Source organism: Chinchilla lanigera, unplaced genomic scaffold (genome assembly GCF_000276665.1).
Source record: "Chinchilla lanigera isolate Chin_1 unplaced genomic scaffold, ChiLan1.0 scaffold00041, whole genome shotgun sequence".
Taxonomy (NCBI): Eukaryota; Metazoa; Chordata; class Mammalia; order Rodentia; family Chinchillidae; genus Chinchilla; species Chinchilla lanigera.
Genome location: NW_004955442.1, coordinates 4309605 through 4328931, shown reverse-complemented (window position 1 = coordinate 4328931; position 19327 = coordinate 4309605). Strand labels below are relative to the sequence as shown.

Below are 19327 nucleotides of genomic sequence, written 5' to 3'. Positions count from 1 at the left end.
TCAAGTTACTATTTCTAATTCTCAAAGTAAATCTGTAATCATTTTAGTAAAAGCACAAACGGAAGGAACAGAATAGAGGTAAGTGAAAAAATATATTATGGACTCTAGTTCATGAACCAAGAACTGTGTCTTATTTTCTCATTTATACATGATAATCCATAATATTGTTTCCCTTAGTTTACAGACAAGCTCAAGAACAAAGCAGGTTGGAATGCCAGTGAATCAATCAGCTGGCTCACGCCACAGCTTTCAAACTGAGGGCAGCTCCCACTTCACTGAATACACAAAACACATGTCAGCAACACTTACCAATTGGGACTTGTTCAGGCTGGCTGAGAGACACAAATGCTGATGTATCATCAATCCAGGATATCTGAATGTTACCTGTTAACACCAAGTTGAAAGTAAAGTGACCATTTGACCATAGAGAGAGCTTCCAAGAGTTACGTGGTGTGTGTGGCATGTTTCAACATAGGCTAGAGCTTACAGAGGTAAGTTACTTGATCAAAATCTTAGATGACAGAGTTAGCCTGCTTCCAACTTAAATTCACCACAGCCATGATTTCTGTTAAAATTTTAAAAGAAAAAACAAACCAGGGAAGATTAGTCATTGGAAGTTTGTTTTAAAAACTAAAGAAAGTTCCTTGCAGATTAAATCCTGGGCACACCATCATTCAGCCCAATCTTATGTCAGGGTTGGAGACTTTTTTTCTTCTCAACAAAACTGAAGACCATACACATTAAAAAACAGACTATTTCTTTTTAGAAATGGTTACATTTTTTAATGGTTACATTTTTGAATGGTTTGTCACACATCTCCAACTGTTGGGTAGTAAGGGGGAGAAACTTAATCCCACTATAGGATTTAGACTCAGGCCTTTAAGAGATGATTAGTACTAAATAAGCCATTAGAGTAGGGCCTGCAGGATAAAATCCCAGTGGCTTTCTGAGAAGAGGGAGAGATCAGACAGATACACACACATATGCCTCCTTCCCGTGCCAGTGAACCCTGCTCTGTGTGGGAATTCTGCCATCAAGCAGGCCATCACCAAATGTGTGCCCAAGACCTTGTTCCTCCAGAATCTCGAGCCAAAATAAACCTTTATAAATCACCCAGTTGATGCTATCTTGTTATGAGCAACAGAAAACAGACTAATATATACACAAAATGAAAATCAAGAATAGTGAATAAGAAAATGAGTCAGGAAACACTACAAGTAAGAAAAATCTGATGTTGCAATTCAGGCCAGAAGACAAGGGGAAAAAAAAAGAGCCAGAGAGTGAACCAAAACAGACCACGGAGGGGGAAACAGAGAAACTAATTACGCGCACATGCACAGAGGCAAATACCAACAAAAAGCTAAGCACAGAAAGAGTGGAATGGAGCCCACTGGCGCGGGCGGACAGGAGGAAGGGAGCAGGGGCACAGGCAGCTGGAGGAAACAGAAGGTAAAAGCACAGCCCTCGTGATCTGCTACCACTTGACCTGAAAAAATAAAAGACTGGGCTTTACAAAAATGAGTAAACACCATCAGAATTTAGCAACGAAAAAAAAAGTTCTCATCCCTCTTAAAATTTTAGAAGGCTAGGATTATGGGGTGGGGGTAGGATCTTGTTCTGAGTTCAAATTTGCAGAGATTGTCCCGCCTCAGCCTCCCAAATGCTGGGATGACAGGTAAGCACCACCTGCCTGGCTAGAAGGCTAGGAATTTTTGAAAAGTGCTTTGTATCACCCACAAAGAAAAAATAAAAATAACCTCACTGTTGGCCATACAGTAAGGCAATGTACTGACTCTCCCAATTACAAAAGTCGCTTACTGTTATTTGGTTACTTCTCAACCCTGTGAACATGAGTTGTCCTTTAGGTAAATGACAATAGCTAACTCCTATTGAGTGGATACTTACCCAAGATCACACAGCTTTTTCTTTTTTTAATTAAAAAAAAACGCTACTAAGAGCATTTTATTTAATTTAGCCAATTAAAGTTTGAACTCACGGGGATAAGAAGATAACAAGAAGAGAAACAACAAAAGCTTCCAAAAGAAATGAACCTCGACATTCAACTACATTTCCACATTGTATGTAAACTAAAAAGCAGGACTAGGACTTTAGAGGACATCTAGACTATCTATTTGCAAAGAGCAGGGTCATTCTCTAAAATAGACCTGCTTTCAGATAATTTTCTAAAAATTAAGAGTATCAGGATATTTAAAAATTTATACAGTATGGTACTGGCATAAAAATAAACATATGGATCCATGGAACAGAACAGAAGCAGAAATAACCCCAGGCACATTCAACTATTTGATCTTTGACAAAAGGGCCCAAAACATACATTGGAGGAGAGACAGTCTCTAGTAAATGGTGCTGGGAAAAATTGGATATCCACATGAAGAAGATTGAGTCTAGACCCATATATCTCACCATGTACTAAACTACAAGCCAAATGGATCAAAAATCTAAATGTTAAAACAGAAGTACTTTCTGGGCAAGGTGGCACATGCCTATAATCCCAGCACTAGGGAAGCTGAGGCAGGAGGATTGCTCCAAGTTCGAGGCCAGCCTGGGCTACAAAGTGAGCTCAAGGCCAGCCTGAACTGCATAGCGAGACTCTGTCTCAAAAAGACCAAAAGGAAGGAAGGAAGGAAGGAAGGAAGGAAGGAAGGAAGGAAGGAAGGAAGGAAGGAGGGAGGGAGAGAGGAAAGGAAGGAGGGAGGGAAGGAAGGAGAGAAGGAAGAAGGGAAGAAGGGAGGAAGGGAGGAAGGGAGGAAGGAAGGGAGGAAGGGAAGAAAGAAAGAAAGAGAAAGAAAGAAAGAAAGAAAGAAAGAAAGAAAGAAAGAAAGAAAGAAAGAAAGACCAGAAACACTTAACTGCTAGAAGATAAAAATAGGTGAAACTCTTCAGGATATAGGTATAAGCAAGAACTTTCCGAACAGAACCCCAATGGCATGAACAGCAGTAGCACAAATCACAGAAGGGATCACATCAAATTAAAAATCATCTGTACAGCAAAGGAAACAACCAACAGTGAAGAAAAACCTAAACAATGGGAAAAAAAATTGCCACCTATTTCTTAGAGGACTAATATCTAAAATATATAAAGAACTCAAAAAAATTAGATTCCCCCCCCCAAAATAAAAGACTCAATCAAAAAACGGGCAACTAAAATGACTATACACTTCACAGAAGAAAACATACAAGTGGCCAATAAATATGTAAAAAAATATTCAACAATGCTGGCCATTAGAGAAATGCAAATTAAATAACACAGATTCCATCTTACTCCAGAAAGAATGACCATCATCAAGATATCAAGTAATAAAAAATACTGGCAGGACTGTGGGCAAAACACTCTTCTGTATTGTTGGTGGGAATGTAAACTAGTACAATCATTACGAAATCAATATAGAGAGCCTCAAAAAACTAAAGCTAGAAATTCAATTTGACCCTACCCTCCCCGTCCTACGTATCTTCTTGAGAGTTAAAAGTCATCCCATTACAGTGATACATGCATACTCAGGTTTACAGCAGCACAATTATACTAGCTGAATCTTAGAAATAGCATATATCAGCAATGGCGAACCTATGGCACATGTGCTGCAGTGGGCTGTCTATTATCACTGAAAGCCCAAAAGGTTTGCCACCCCTAGCCTATATCAACAGGTGAATGAATGAATAAGGAAATATGGTATTTATACAGAATGGAGCACTACTGTGCCACAAAGAATGATAAACTTGAGGCATTCATAGGTAAACGGATGTACCTTAAGACCACAATATTAAGTGAAATAAGACACCCAAGTTTAGATATCCCACGGTTTCTCTTACTTGGGAAACCCAAAATTTAATTAAAAGCAAAATAAAAGATAAGTAACAGGAAGTTGAGAGATTTATTTCAAATAGGAAGGGAAATGGAGATGGAGAGAGAGGCAGAGGGGAGACAGACGGGATAAAAACACAAAGGATTGAAAGAAAAAAATGGAAACAGAGCTTTTGCAAATGGGAAATGGACCAAGAGACAGAAGGAGGAGGAAGGGACAGGAGGGGAGAGGACAAAAGGAGCAGATGTGCTAAGTCCATGTGCCAACTCCCATGATAAATGTAACCATGATGTACTACAAACCAGTACTGATTTTTTTAAAATAAAGAAGAGGTACTATGCGTTTATTTTAGATAAAACAGAAAAGCTCAGAAGAAGAACAAAAATCTATCGAAAACAGCATGGTACCTCCTTTCAGTCTGACTTCTATACATAGTTTTTTAAAAATAGTATTAGTCACAAAGGAGTCCTAAAATATACCTGCTTTTTACTCTTAAACTATAAACACTTAATTTTTTTTAAATGGCTGCATATCAGTCTGCTGAGGAGATACATAAATATTTAGTGAACATTCTTACTACTGAACATTTAGGTTTTCACTGCCTCTGCTTCATCCAAGAATTTGAAAAGAGAACAAATAGCTTAAATATTTCATTTCTTAAATAAATAGACTGCTGCAGTCTTTCAGTCAGGATGGTCTTTACAAGCCCTAGTCAGAAGCCTGTCCAAACTAACCTAATCACATACGATAAAAAGGAAAGAGAACGGTCCTGTCATAGTATCTCACATCTTGTTCTGCTCAGACATCTGTATTTGTTGTTTTAATTATTTAACCTCAAGCACAGTCTGCTTGTCCTCCCAAAACACATTTTCTCAAAAGAATTACTGACTCTCAGCCTACTTGGACCAGCCTTGTTTTCCCTGGCCAGCAGTAAAGACAGGGGTGGGGATTTAGCTCAGCGGCACAGCGCCTGCCAGGCAAGCGCAGGGTTGTCAGTTCGATTCCCGGTACCGGAAAAAAGAATAAAACCAAAAACAAACAAAAAACCACAACAAAAAAAGCAGTAAAGACAGTCATATTAATGGTATCTTGCTATGGATTAATAGGACTATATTGGGAAGTGTCAGTAAAAGCTCCTCAGATCACATTAGCACATAAAAATTCCACGAGTGAAATTAAAAACTTGCATATTTACATTCTTTTACACCTGCCCTGAAACAAACTACCTCTGACCGCCTATACCAAAAGGCATGTACATCTGTACTTAGACTTTACTTACCAAAGGCACTGAATAGCTGATAAAGGTCACTGCTTTTCCACTCTTTGGGGAACGTTACATGGAGAACATGATCGCGTTTAGGTTGCACTAGGAGACAAGTATGTGATGACAAGTTGATAGCTGAAAAGTGATCAAGTAAACCAGGGATGCTTTGATGAAATGAGCCCACGCTAGTTTGAGGAATTACCAGGAACGCCTTGTGAGTACCAAAGAACTCCTAAATGTATTCTTAGGACTGGTGGATTCTGCAATCACAATCTAGACCTCAGCCTTTTTACTGTACGTGACCTATCACAATTTGATACTTAACCTAACAACACTTCTTTTCATGAAATTCCTGTATAGATTATGTAAAGAGGAATCAAAAGGCGATTGTATCCAAGAAGTTTCACTAAACATTTGACTTTTTCCTTTTAAGCTAGCAGTTTATGTATTTAAAGACACAGTGTCCAAATAAATGGACTATTTTTAATTAGAGGCAGTCTTTAGGCACAGTCTTGGGCACTACTCCAAGATCCATCACTTAACTTTGCAACTCTATGCAGGAGATCTAACCACTTTGACCATTCCTGGCTGTGAATGGGGGATGTCAATATTTCTATTACAGAATTACTGTGAAGATGGCATACTAATAAGAAGTGCAACACAACAGTACGTCCTGGAACAATGGCTGCAGCAGTTATTATCACCCATTTATTATCTATCACACTTCATCCATTTCTACTGCAGACACATACAAGTTTCAAAGCAGATAAACCGATGCTAGAAAGAGCAATGAAATTTAAAAAAAGGATGAAACGAAACAAAAGAAACAGCAACCAAACTGATGACATTTGAGATTTTGTGACGTTTTTCATTTCTTTCTGTGTGTGTCCTGGGAAGTGAGTCCAGGGAGCATGTATGCCACAACTGAGTTACATCCACAACCTTTCAGGGTTTTTATGGCAAACAACAACAACTCACTGAATTAACTACATAATTATTCAAGAAACTGAAAAATACAAATTTTTAACAAGTAACTGACATATATGGACTATCTTAAAATCTATTATAAATATTTACAGGAAATGATGAAATGAGAATTCTGAGAGAAAATCAAACAATAAAATGATGTATTTTTTAAAAATTCAACTCACACATTAGCTGGAAAATGTAAGTAAAGAGATGACTAATGAAAGCCGAAGGGTCTCCTTAACTTTAAGCGAAATACATCAACCACAAAATCACTACTCATTTTTAGTGAGAAAAGTTCTTTCTTCAATATTTTGCCGTTCTCCCTTTTAGACCACACACTTAAATGTGCAGATGCAATGAGAAAATAAAAATTTACTTACAGTCTGGTCCTTCCAAGTTTAGATAGGGGATATCCATGACCCTCATCAGAAATAACCTATAAAGAGAAGGAAAAAAAAAACAACAGGCAATGAATAAATTTTTTAAAAAACCAACAGAGACATCTATTAAAATGTCTTAGGGGAAGCTTCTTGATTATATTACTCTATTTCTAAAATAATTTTTAAATGGTCTTAAAACTCATTTTCAGAGATTTTTCCCAGGCTACATATTATCAAAAAAAAAAAAAAAAAAAAAAAAAAAAACTGGTGTATCCCTGAACAGTTTCTGTTACTCAGTAGTTGCTCAGTGAATGAGATTAGCAATTAAAAAGTCAAAAGGCAGTCCCAAGAGAGCTTCCTTGTGTGTCAGTCCAAGGAAATTCTAAGAAAATAAATATTAACCATCTTACCAACTTATGAATAAGCATTCCTACAAATTATAAAGGCAACTCTAATGAATGGTGTTTGTGGAATAACAGCATCAGTTTTTTTCTTTTTTAAAAAAATATGCAAACTTATTTTTTATAGTGCTGGGGATCAAACCCAGGTCTTCCCATGGTAGACAAGTGCTCTACCACTGAGCTACAATCCTACCCTTGTTTCTTTTTTAAACGAAAAGCAAAATTACTGACTAAATGCTAATTTCTTTGGGTAAACTGCATAGTCTGAAACAAGTGACTGTCTCAAAGTCCACATCATTATTGTCATTTAAAACACACTAAAAGCACAAAAGAAAGCAATTCCTGGTAAAGAAAATTATCACACAAATATAAACTATAGCATTCATTTTACAAAGGCACTCAAAAAAGAGAACTTGTTAATTATAGCGCTCTGTAATGTCATTACATTTTGCTTTATTTGCAAGACTATGAACAAAATATCAGACGTCCTGTTCTGTATAAGATGATTTTAATGAGTTTTACTCGGATAACAATATGTTGTATGTTTCCAGTAGACTACATTATACAGCAAATTAAAAAGGCGATCCAAATGCCCGACAAGCAATTAGTTTGGCTTCACTGACCTGCAATTAAGGCACATTATTACCAGGCATTCACAAGCCAAGTGGGGTATGATCTAGTTTACAAACAGAGCCATCAGCATGAACAACACTGCTCTGTTAATGCCCTGAAAAACCAAACTCATGCTAGTCTGTGGTCTGAGAACTGGTATGGCCTACAATTTAGCAAACCAGATCCATGGCTAAGAAACCAATTTTATTTTTAGTTCACTAATGTGAGCTAAAGTATACTATTCTGCTTTTGTAAGCTGTGTTATCCTCATTTAATCAATACTGTTTGCAATGCCAGAAAATAGTAAGATACATAAAGCACCTAGCACAGTAGGTTCTCAAGGATAAAGGCAGCTGACATTACTGCTGTCAACCACAACCTGGTAAGATATTCCTAGGTTAGGAGGCTCATTATGTTTATGCTGCATGTAATTTTCAATTCTCCATTTAGTAAATTTAGACATAGTCTCCAAATGCTAAAAATAAAAAAAGTTTTTCATTAATTAAAGTTAATAAAAAGCTGGGGGTATAGCTCAATGGCAGAGCACTGGCCTCATAGGGGTGAGGCCCTAGGTTCAGACCCCAGCAACACATATACACATACATGCACATGTGTGCAGTTAATGAAACATATCAAGCACCTTAAAAATAATTTTAAATGTTTACTCTAATTTCAAAAGAATAAAAGTTGAATCTCCAAGATGTTCACTGCTATACTACAAATATATTCATCATAAAAATCAACTTCAATAATATGAAGTCAATAAATTAGTTTAAATTTTCAATATAATAAATAGCAAACAACTATTGAAGAATGATACCAACACATGAATAACTTGGTGTACAATTTTAAGTTTTAAAAAGCACCAAATATGGCGGCATCCTAGCACTAGAGAGGCTGAGGCAGGAGGACTGTGAGTTTGAAGGCAGCCTGAACCACAAAGCAAGTTCAAGGTCAACATGGACTACACAGAGGGACCCTGTTATGGTCTGTGTCTGGATGTCCCTCCAAAGCCCCTCCTGCAGTCATGGGGGCAAGGGTGTTCTGGAGGCAGGTGAATCTAGAGTTTGTGATTGGTTCACTGTCTATGCAGGGATTAGGGGTATGAATGTATACCCGCCCTAGGGCAGGTAGCCTCCATATAATATAAGAGAGAATAAGAGGCTCACTCCTCCCCTTTTGCTCTTGTTGCTTTTGCTGTCACCCAGCTGCCATGAAGAGTTGCTCCTCAGCCATGCCACCCTGCCTTGGAGCCAGCTGATTATAGACTGAAACCTCCACAGACTGTGAGCTAAGTAAACCTTTCCTTCCTTAATTTTGAGTGTCAGGTATTTTGTCTCAGCAACACGAGAAAAGTAACTAAGACAGACCCTATCTGAAAAAACAAAGAAACAAACAAAAAAAGCTGAGCATAGTGAAGAGATCCTATCTCAAAATAAATAAATACATACATAAAATAAAAAGGCTGGGGATGTTGCTTATAGTAAGGGCTCTGAGTTCAATTCCCCAGTGCCTCCTGCCAAAAAGCAAAAAACTTGTATACTATGATTACTGAATCTCTGTAAAATGTTTGTCTTTAAGCAAGAAGAGAGGGGCTGGGGATTTAGCAGAGCAGCACAGCGCCTGCCTGGCAAGCGCAAGGTCATGAGTTCGATTTCTGGTACAAGAAGAAAAAATAAAAAACAAAAAAACAAAAAAACAAAAAAAAAAGAAGAGAAAATAATCCTCCTTTCACCCTCCCCCACAATGGTTTTGGCAACTCTGGCTTTGATTCTCAAAATTCCTTTTACTATCATTTTTGAAACTTAAAGAAAATAAAAGCTACTAGAATTAAAAGAGCCAAGGGAAATCACTAGAGATTTTTCTTAGAAGTCAATGGAATATGCCATTTGAACTAATTTTGTGTATCCTATGCACAATCTTACCTGGTGTCAGGGAGAACATATAGTAAACACAAGTGTGAATCTTTAATTACTTTACGTATTTTTGTTATTTCTAAAATCATGCAGCCTCAAAAATGAGTTCAGAAAAAATCTATTGTCCTACAAATACAACCAATAATTACCCTTAAAAAGAAAAAGAGGGCTTCTCCAGTTTCTCTCACCATATAACTATAAAAAAAATTTTTTTTGAAAAAGTCTTTTGTTATGTAATATATATAGGCTATTTGTCTCTATGGCTTCTGAATTTTAAAAATTATCTTTTATTTGTTTTGTCTTTTTGAGACAGGGTTTTGGTATGCCGTTCAGGCTGGTGTGAACTCACTTTGTAGCCCAGGCTGGCCTCGAACTTGCAGTGATCCTCCTGCTTCAGCCTCCTGAGTGCTGGGATTACAGGTATGCCCCACCATATCTGGATGAATTTTAAATATTATCTGATTAAAATAAATGTGCCAGGCATGGTGGCAGATGCCTATAATCCAAGCACCTAGGAGGCTGAGGCAGGAGGATTGCCACAAGTTCCAGGCCAGCCTGAACTACATAGCAAGATCCTGTCTCAAAAAGACCAAAAATAGCCAGGCATAGTGGTACATACCTGTAATTCCAGCACTTGGAAGACTGAGGCAGGAGGACTGCTGCCAGTTCGAGGGCAACCTGAGCTACATAGTGAGTTCAAGACCAGACTGATCTATATAGTAAGACCATGTCTCAAAGATTGGAGGCAGAGAGCAAAAAATAAATAAATGAAATGAAATGAAAGTACTTTTTAAAAAATAAACTTCATTCTCAGGTAAAATATGTTTTCAAAAAGTTTAGTTAATCCTACCCCACGGTGTTTTGGTATCTTGATACTTTAAATAGAAAACCATTTCAAATGAGGTTATTAATAGCACTGTTCAGTCTTCCCCTATGCCTCCACCTTCATGTCTGGGCTTCTGAGAACGGAACAGCCCCATACCCTGGAAGAACACAGAAACCAGCTCTGTGTGTGACTTGGCAGATTGTGGCTCTGGAAAGAGTCACGCAATTGTGAGACCAACTCTTACACTGTAACTGAGCGTCTGCAAACTAAACCTTCCCAGCAGCCTCCCACCCACCTTCTGCCATGCTGTTTGAGAGCCATCACTCTGCTGACATCCCTGCCCTTCTGAAGGACAATTAAAACTTTCAGTGCATACAGGACTCATCCAAACTGGCTGTCAAAGGGCCTGCACTGACTTCCCCTTCCACCTCCTTTCATCCCACATGTGCGATTCCAAGAAACGCTTCACACATGGATCAGCTAACTTCCCAGTTTTCACCTTAACCTATGAGGAGACATAGTAGGCCTGCAGGAAGGCTGATGCACACATGAAAGGGTGCTCCTTCACTGAGAATGGAACTGAAGAACAATCTCTGCCAGAAGGCCATTCATCTGCAGGTATCACAAAAGACATGTGGACTAACTGTGCATGAAACATTATTTCAATTTTCATGAGGATTTGAGATGGCTATAATATGGTCAAGGCACTCAAATAAGACTGTGCACGAGTCTTGCTACATTCCTGAACACTTTCTGGTGAAATTTTATTTTCCCACCACATTACTAAAGAATTGACATTAATCCTACCAAACACAAACATTAAAATTCCCAGTTAGTAGAGTGGCCAAAGTTACACCAGAATTCTACCCTAAGAAACTACAAATTCAAGTTCACATTGTAGTGACATAAAATAAAGGTAATCCTTTGTGGACTCTTTTTTTTTTTTTTTTTTTCCATGCCGTAAGACTATGCTAATGGGGACATGGTGTCTCATAGCTCTGAAACAAGTCTGCAAAGATTCAAAGGTAAAGCCCAGCATATTAGGGTCCTTTGTTCACATGGTGGGTAAATCAGCTTGGTCTTTCAATAGGACACGGAATGCCTTCACCTCCAAAGAGCCATCTCATCTTTGTTACCCACATGTTGAATGGCCTCACAAGAAGTGACCCTAGGGCTGGGGATTTAGCTCAGCGGCAAAGCGCCTACCTGGCAAGCGCAAGGTCGTGAGTTCGGTTCCCAGTACCAGAGAAAAAAAAAAAAAAAAAAAAGAAGTGACCCTCAAAACTTTTGCAACCAAGGCAGTATAATACTGTGTCGCAGAGAATGCAAGAACACTCCAGAGTCACTGAAGAATTTCCTTTCAGAGAGCACAGAACCTTGAACCCTTATCAAAAGGTGGCTCCTTAAAGCCAACACCCTCACCTGGGGCTCCTTCAAGATACACATTCCCAGGTCTCATCCAAGAGCTCCTGACCCAGACTCTGGACCGTCAACCCTCAAGTTAAGAGAAAAGCAGTATGTTTAATAGTGTGTTGTTAATTACCATTAAAGATGATTCTCTAGTCAGCTGGATAATGACTTGTGCTGACTTCTCAAAAAAAATTTTTTTTAAATTGTGGTTTTTTTGGAGACAAGGTCCTGCTATGCAGTTCAGGCTGGCCTTGAACCCACTACGGAGGCCAGGCTAGCCTTGAACTCACGGCCATCCTCTTGCCTCAGCCTCCTGAGGCTGGGATTACAGCCATCCACCACCACATCTGGCTAAAAAAATAGTCTTAATGATTTGTTTATACTAAATAATTTTGATTCAGAAAAATAAAAATATTAAAACCAATATTAAGGACTATCTCAAAATCTATGACGCGGTAACATGGGCTTTTACCAATGTCTGAAGCTATGAGGGTGAATTATGGCAAGCAACTAGGTTCTTTATAAGGGGATAATCTGGAGAAAATTATTGCTGACAGCTGTACTGCTTGTTTTTAAGCAGCCACTTTCTTGGCAACTCTTCGCAAAAGTCAAATCAACTTATGTAAACTGGCCATAAATTATGCTTTGGCCACCAATGCAGCACCAAAGACTGGCAAACATTTATCTAACAAAATAAAAAGAATAAAAAGAATTAGACACTTGTCATCTTTATTAAAATCCCCAACCTTACCAACAATCTTCTGGCAACCACAGAACATGGCAGGCTGCTCGAAGGAAGGCACTAATATCAAAGGTTATTTGCTGATGGCACAGTATCTCGCCTTGGACTATGGCTTACCTGAACCATCCCCCACTGTCCATCGGACACAAAAAATATTGCACAACACCACCAGTATTAACCCATTTTATGCAACTCTGCTTCAAATACAAAAAGATAAACGTAATTTTTTTTGGTACCAGGAATCAAACTCAGGGTTGCGTGCTTGCCAGGCAGGCGCTGTGCCGCTGAGTTATATCCCCAGCCCTGTAAATGTGATATTAAAAAGCTCACGCAAGAGTCCTGGCAACTCAGGAACATGCTGCGTGCAGACTCAAACCTCTGTGAACTGAAGAACATCACGGCTCTTTAAAGCTGCACTGCCAAATAAACGTGTGCATGAAGTCACTGACTCTCTACAGAAATGAAAGAAAATACTGAATTTTGCTCTCGAAGCAACAGACTTTCCCATATAGCAATGGGAGCAGGGGGAGAAAGGTGTACTGACTGTCACTCTGGAAACTAGTCAGAGGGAAGCAGATTTGTAGAGATGGGAAGATGTGGGATGAAAGGAGGTGGAAGGGAAAGTAAGAACGATGAAGTGACGTGTATATACACAAATTCCCTGTGATTTATGTAATTATTATGTGTCACAAACATACACTAAATAAAAAAAAATAAAAACAAACAACAAAAGACAGCACCGCATAGCATAAGGGTCATGTGAGCACAGGACTTCGTGGAGAGGCCCCAATCCAGCCCCGCAGAAAATGCCTGCAGTGGAAGTGCATACTGACGCAAGGCTCACACTAAGGCAAGGTCAGGGACACCACGGCAGATCCAGCTGGCAGAGCAGTGAAGGCCATCTGCATGGTACTGGGCACTAGTTTTGATGTTTTCTGAAAATTCCTTATTATGTATATTTTAAGCTACAAATATAACCAGTATCTCAATCAGTAAATGAGGAACACTGACCTGAGTAAATGAAAGATGCAGAGAACAGAGTAGGAGGAAATTCACTAAAATGACAGTAATTTTTCTTTTTAGCTAAGGAATTCTGAGCAGATTTTTGTCTTTTAATGTGGAAAGAATTTTTTTAAAGTGCCAGCTTCCTAACTAAAATAATATTTACCTTTGTTTGCCAAACCTCACATGGTCCTGAGTATGGAGGATGGGTAGAGAAGCACGGGTCCCATTATATGAAAAATGAGGCAGCGTTTTTCCATGTTCAGTGGCCTGCCCTTGGCCACCAGGAGGGGCAGAGACAGGACTCAGACCCAAAACTCCTATTTGCTCCACACCGAGGGCCCTGCTCTGTCTCTGCTGGGAACCCCTCTCCATTGGACTTTTATCCTGAGCTGTTTCCAAAGCCTCTGAGAAAATAGTGAGCCTCAGTCTAGCAGGACAGGATAGAGATGAGGGTGCTATCCCAAGTCACCACCCACACTCTTAGAGTGAAAAAAGGGAAGCCAAAGTTCAGGACATAAGTGAAGGTCCTTGAAATTTCTAGAGGAGGATAAAGCTTGAAGGGCTGATTAAATTATAGCTTTATGTGATAGCATAGAGCCCAGATTTAAGAAACAAGGTTGCTGTCTAAGAAACAACTTTGAGTGAATTTTCAGGGCAATGGGAACAGACAGTAAAGAGCCACAGATCAAAAGACAACTCTCATGTCTGCAGGACCAAACAAGCTGCTGCTTGGACGTAAGACTTCCCAGTCACACCCCCCCACATAATGGGTTATCATCAAGAAAACTAAGGAATGACCAGTTTTAGGCTGAGAGACCCTCAGAAGTATATAAATACAGGCGCTTATTTTAGTTGATGTCAGATTTGTATATGTACACATAGGTCTCAGTCAACTAGAAAAACTTCTAAAGCCATGACATGTCTTAATAAAAACAGGTTGGATGTGGTGGCACACGCCTATGATCCCAGCTACTTGGGAGGCTGAGAAGGAAGGTCATGGGTTTAAGGATTGCCTGGGCAACTTGGTGAGATCTTATCTTAAAATAAAATTTAACAGAAGGGCTTATGGGGTGTGGCTCAGTGGAAGTGCATTTGCCTACCATGATTCCCCAATACTGAAAAAAATAGCCAAAACACTCTATTCTGGTCCCTCAATCTCAAGTCCCCAAACTCTTTATTCTAGCTCCTAGAAACCCAGTTGTTTGACTCCTCAAGTAGAAATCTGCACTCATTCAATCTGCTTTCTGCTTCTACCGAGACCATACTTCCGGGCCAGGGATATAGCGCAGTGGCACAACGCCTGCCAGGCAAGTGTAAGGTCCTGACTTTGATTCCCAGTACAAAAACCAAAACTACACTTCCACTTCTTCTCTAAAAAGAGGGCTCCAAACACAACTGCACGCTCACACATCACTGAAGATGGGGACACAGAAGCAGTGAATGCAATCTAATCCCAACACAATTTCAGCAGTGAATTATTCTGTAATCACCCCAGTCCCAAGCCTTCCACTGAAAAATTGAAGCCTGGAATGATGACCAGCTCTACTGTACTTGCAAACAGTCTTGGTATTTCCTTCAGGGCACAGTAGTAAAGCACTCCACAGGAACTTTGTATGTAAGACTTCATCATTATACATATTTATGTGCTATAAAAAACTAATTTTATCATCAGAGTATGGAGCACACAGACATCTCTCACAAAATAAGCTAATTTAGTTTGCTCAGTAGAGCTCCTGTGTAAAATAAGGGTAACCAAAGGCCAGAAGGAAGCTTATGTGGCATCGGTTATTTTTAATTTCACTCAGGTAGGGAGGTTACAATTTTGGATCCAGCCCCTTGCTTTTTTCACAAACAGAGCGTAACCCAACATCTATCCTAAAGCCAACCTGCATCCTTCCTTAAAAAGAATTAATTCTAGAAACAAAGGTAAAAAAGGGGGAGAGTACCAGCAATCCTTGTAACAGTCTCCATCAAAAGAATCCTACGAAATTACATCAAATAAAAATGTTAAACTAAGCGTTATAAAAGGCAACATCTCCAGAGCCTGTAAAATGAAAGGATTGTGAAATGTCAGAGGAAGCACACAACCCAATAGACAGAGTCAACATCTTTTGGAATAGCTGTTCAGGCTAAGCACTGAGAAGAAAAAAATCTCCCAAAGACACTAACACTGTTCTGTAAGAAAACACACAACACTGCCTCGCTCGGAGACTGGGCTGTGGTAGAAAAATGCATTCTCAATAGAGGACAGACCTGCGTCATCCCTGACTCAGCCACTGCTGGAGCCCTGCATAGATGTCCCAGCTTTCACTCGAGGACATTATCACCCACCAGTGAGGGCTGCTGTCAGAAAGCACAGTCAATGTAGGCCACAAGTTCTGTATAGCAGAAGGTGTTCAAAGGGTAAGCTACTTGGTAGCTGGTCTAAATTTCTTAGAGTATACTGCTAACCCTTGAGCACTACAAATAAATGCTAAATAGTCTTACAAGTAACTATTGCCCATTTACTCTTGGTCAGGACCAAGGCCAGGCTAGGAATTCCTAAGAATGCTGTCTTTACTACTAGCGTGTCTACAGTGATCTCAAACGTGGCCTCCAAAAACAGCCAGGGAAAATACAAGTGTAGAACTGCTCAGCCCGAGGAGAGGCCCCTGTAACACCTGCAGGCCAGCCTACCACAGGGAGAATTCTGGGGTCCCTTTTAAAGTGTCTTTGAAAGGCAGTCTCTGTGCTACCTTCCACAGCACATTATACTAGAACAGAGAAGATGAGCACGGCCCCTGAGCAAAGAAGATGTGCAAGTTCATGAGGGGTTCCATATTTTTGGGCTCCCTATTTTCCTTATCTCTCCTCTCTTCAAGCCGAGCCAGACTGTTGTTAAATTTATGATTATGAATAAAAACTAAATGGCAACAAAAAAAGCTATCTTTTGGTAAAGCCACACAAGGGACTTATCTCATAAACCTTTTGGCAATCAAGGTCGCCGGGAGAAATTAGATAATGTGAGATCAACTAGAAGTAAGCACTCCCTCTCCTGAAGAAGTCATGAAAACAAGCACAAGTGTTCAGTCCTAACACAACCAGTCTTAAGGATTAAGAATAACTCACCTGTGTTTTTCCTTTATGTAAATCAATATACTAAATAACTCTCAGGGTAATCAAACCATGACTGATTTCGGGGCAGAGAAATTCCTGGTTTTTTGTTTACTAGTGTGTTTTTCCTGTAGTGCTAGGAACTGGACACAGAGCCTTGCACGTGGTAGACAAACAGCACCACTGAACCTCACCCCTAGTCCCTCCACCCCTTTTCTTACTTTATTTTGAGACAGGTTTTGGCTTTGTTGCCCAGGCTGGCCTCTAATTCACAATCTTCGTACCTTAGTGTCCTGAATAGTGTGGATTATAGGCATGTGCCACCATGCCTGGTTCCAAATGAATTCTTCAAAGATCCTTTATACCCAAGTAATTTGGGGAACCAAAAATGACATGAACATTATTACTCTGAGGCAAAATGAGTCACACACCTGACTCACTCTCAGGTATGTGAGAACAAAATGCATCTTGTGTACTACGGAAAAACAGATTTTGTGAACTCTCAGAGAAAAACTAGCTTTGTGCCTACTGGAATCTAGAAAACCGTTCTAAGCATTGGCAGTACTGGGATTTTAGTCCTCTGTGGCACCTGACTCCAACATTTGCAGTCTGCAGAGGTTGAAAATGGACTCCATTTTTACTGAAGGGCTTATTTCCCAGGCTCTATATAGTTAAAGAGACATGTCCACAGCAGCACTCAGTCTATGTCTAATCAGTTAACAATGAGTCATGCTCTGTATCTCAGGTTTCAGATCCACTTTTGGTAGAAGCTCAGGGGCAGAGGACATACTTTAAAAGATGCATATGAGTCCTTTATTGAACCACCATCATTATAAAATTAAAGGATAACAGCTACCAAATTCTTGGGAGAGCCTGCCAATGTGAAGAAGGGTCCCAGGATTGCCACTGCCATTAATTTGACTCTGTCCTGTCTGCCTTGACCTGGGTTCTGGCATTACCAGGGGCTTCGAGGGAAGGGGATGTGAATGGAAGCATAGGCAGACAGATGGAGGATATCTTGTGCTTCTGTCTGCTGCGTCCCAACTTACACAGCCTTGCCAGCATCACAAGGCTCAATGTGTGTGAGCATGATCAGCATGCAGGACAGGTACTTCTCACTCACAACCAACTGCACAGCACGACCTTTTAAATTAAGATAAACTTAGGGTCTGAGGGTATAGCTCAGTGGTAAAAACTGTTTTGCATATATAAGGGCCAGGGTTCAAGTGTCCCCCCTCACACACAAAATCAAAAAGATACAAAGGCAGATATGAAGTGTTCTCCTAAAGGAACTTCTAAGCTGCCATGTTCTTTAAAAAAAACAAAACAAAACAAACCAATAACAGCTTTTTGGCATCATGTATACTGGTACCTCTTTGTCCCTGCTACACAGAGGGACTACCCCCACGGGTACTCCACTCTGCACATACTGCCCTGTTTGTTTTTCACACTGCCCAAAATACCAGGAAAAAGTAGACTCACCATTACTTTATTGAACTTCACAGTGTGTAAATCACAGTGACAACTAGCTCTCTACATGCTTACCACAAGCCACCTCAACAGCCTTATTGACGCAGCTATCTTGGGGGGAGGCATTATTTCCATTTCACAGATACAGAAACTGAGCTTCAGAAAGGACAAATGTCCTGCACAAGTGGTGTGACTTAGCCCAGATGACCCACCCCACCACCTTGTTCAGAAGCCCGTCTCTGTGGAGGTGGTCGCACAGACAGGCATCTGTGCAGCTCCAAGTTTACATGCCACAGAGACGTCACTATAAGGTCACTATAGTCAAAAAAGAAACGCTCCCAACACTTCCAAAATATCAGTAGTTTTAATAACCTACAATCTCCCTGAAACAATGAGTTTCTCAAAAAGAAACAGCTCACAAAATGTCAAATTCACAGAGATGGAGCGTGAATTTGTGGTGATTGGGTAGAGGACAAGATAGGGGGTGGTTACCCCTGGATCATTACAAGTTTCTATTCGGGGTGAAAAACAGTTCTGGAAATAGAGAGTGATGTTTGTGTAATATTGTAAATGTAATTAATGCCATCAAATTGCACACTTAAAATGGTGAAAATAGGAAAACTTGTTATAGATATTTGTACAATTTTTTAAAAATTAGAAATGTCTTACACAAAAAATTGTTAAATTGTACACTTTAAATGAGTGAACTGTATGTTTAATTATAAATGTCCTATTTAACTTATATTTTAAGGAAGCAGTTTCTAAAAAGAAAACAGGGGGCCAGGGATGTAGCTCAGCAGCACAGCCTCTGCCTGGCAAACACAGGTCATGAGTTCAATTCCTGATACCAAAAAAAACCCTGTAATCCCAGCACTCGGGAGGCTGAGGCAGGAGAATCGTTTCAAGGTCATGACCGGCCAGGGCTACAAAGTGAGTTCAAGGCCAGTCTGAACTGCATAACAAGACCTGTCTCAAAAACACAAGAAAAAAAAAGAAAAGAAAAAAGAAAACAGCTGGGTGTGGTGGCACATACGTGTAATCCCAGTACTCTGGAGGCTGAGGCAGGAGGATCATCATGGGTTTGAGGCCAGCCTGGGCTTCATAAGTGAGTTCAAGGCCATCCTGTACTACACAGCAAGCTCCTATCGCAACAAAAAAGAAACAAAAAGCAAAAAAAAAAAAACAGCTGGGTGTGGTGGTGCATGCCTGTAACCCCAGCACTGTAGGAGGCTGAGATAGAAGGATAACACGGGCAAGTCAGTGACTTAGCAAGACTCTGTTTCAAAAGTAAATAAATAGGGCTGGGGATATAACTCAGTAGTGTAGTGCCTCCCTGGCAAGTGCAAGGTCCTGAGTTTGATTCCAGATAGAAGGTAAGAAGGAAGGAAAGGCGAGAGGGAGGGAGGGAAGGGGAAAGG

At 39.9% G+C, this 19327-nt stretch overlaps 1 protein-coding gene across 4 annotated transcripts in view; it reads right to left on the bottom strand.

Moving 5' to 3' along the window:
* Positions 1 to 19327, bottom strand: part of Parn (poly(A)-specific ribonuclease) — a 165358-nt gene that overhangs the window by 92152 nt on the left and 53879 nt on the right. For 3 of the 4 annotated variants that reach the window (XM_013517837.1, XM_005391140.2, XM_005391134.2), the window contains 3 exons: positions 6435 to 6490; positions 5101 to 5187; positions 310 to 384 (listed from right to left, as the gene is read on the bottom strand). In XM_013517837.1, coding sequence (XP_013373291.1) covers positions 310 to 384; positions 5101 to 5187; positions 6435 to 6490 — 218 coding nt within the window. The remainder of the gene's footprint in view (positions 1 to 309; positions 385 to 5100; positions 5188 to 6434; positions 6491 to 19327) is intronic. The other variant, XM_005391135.2, reaches the window with a different exon arrangement.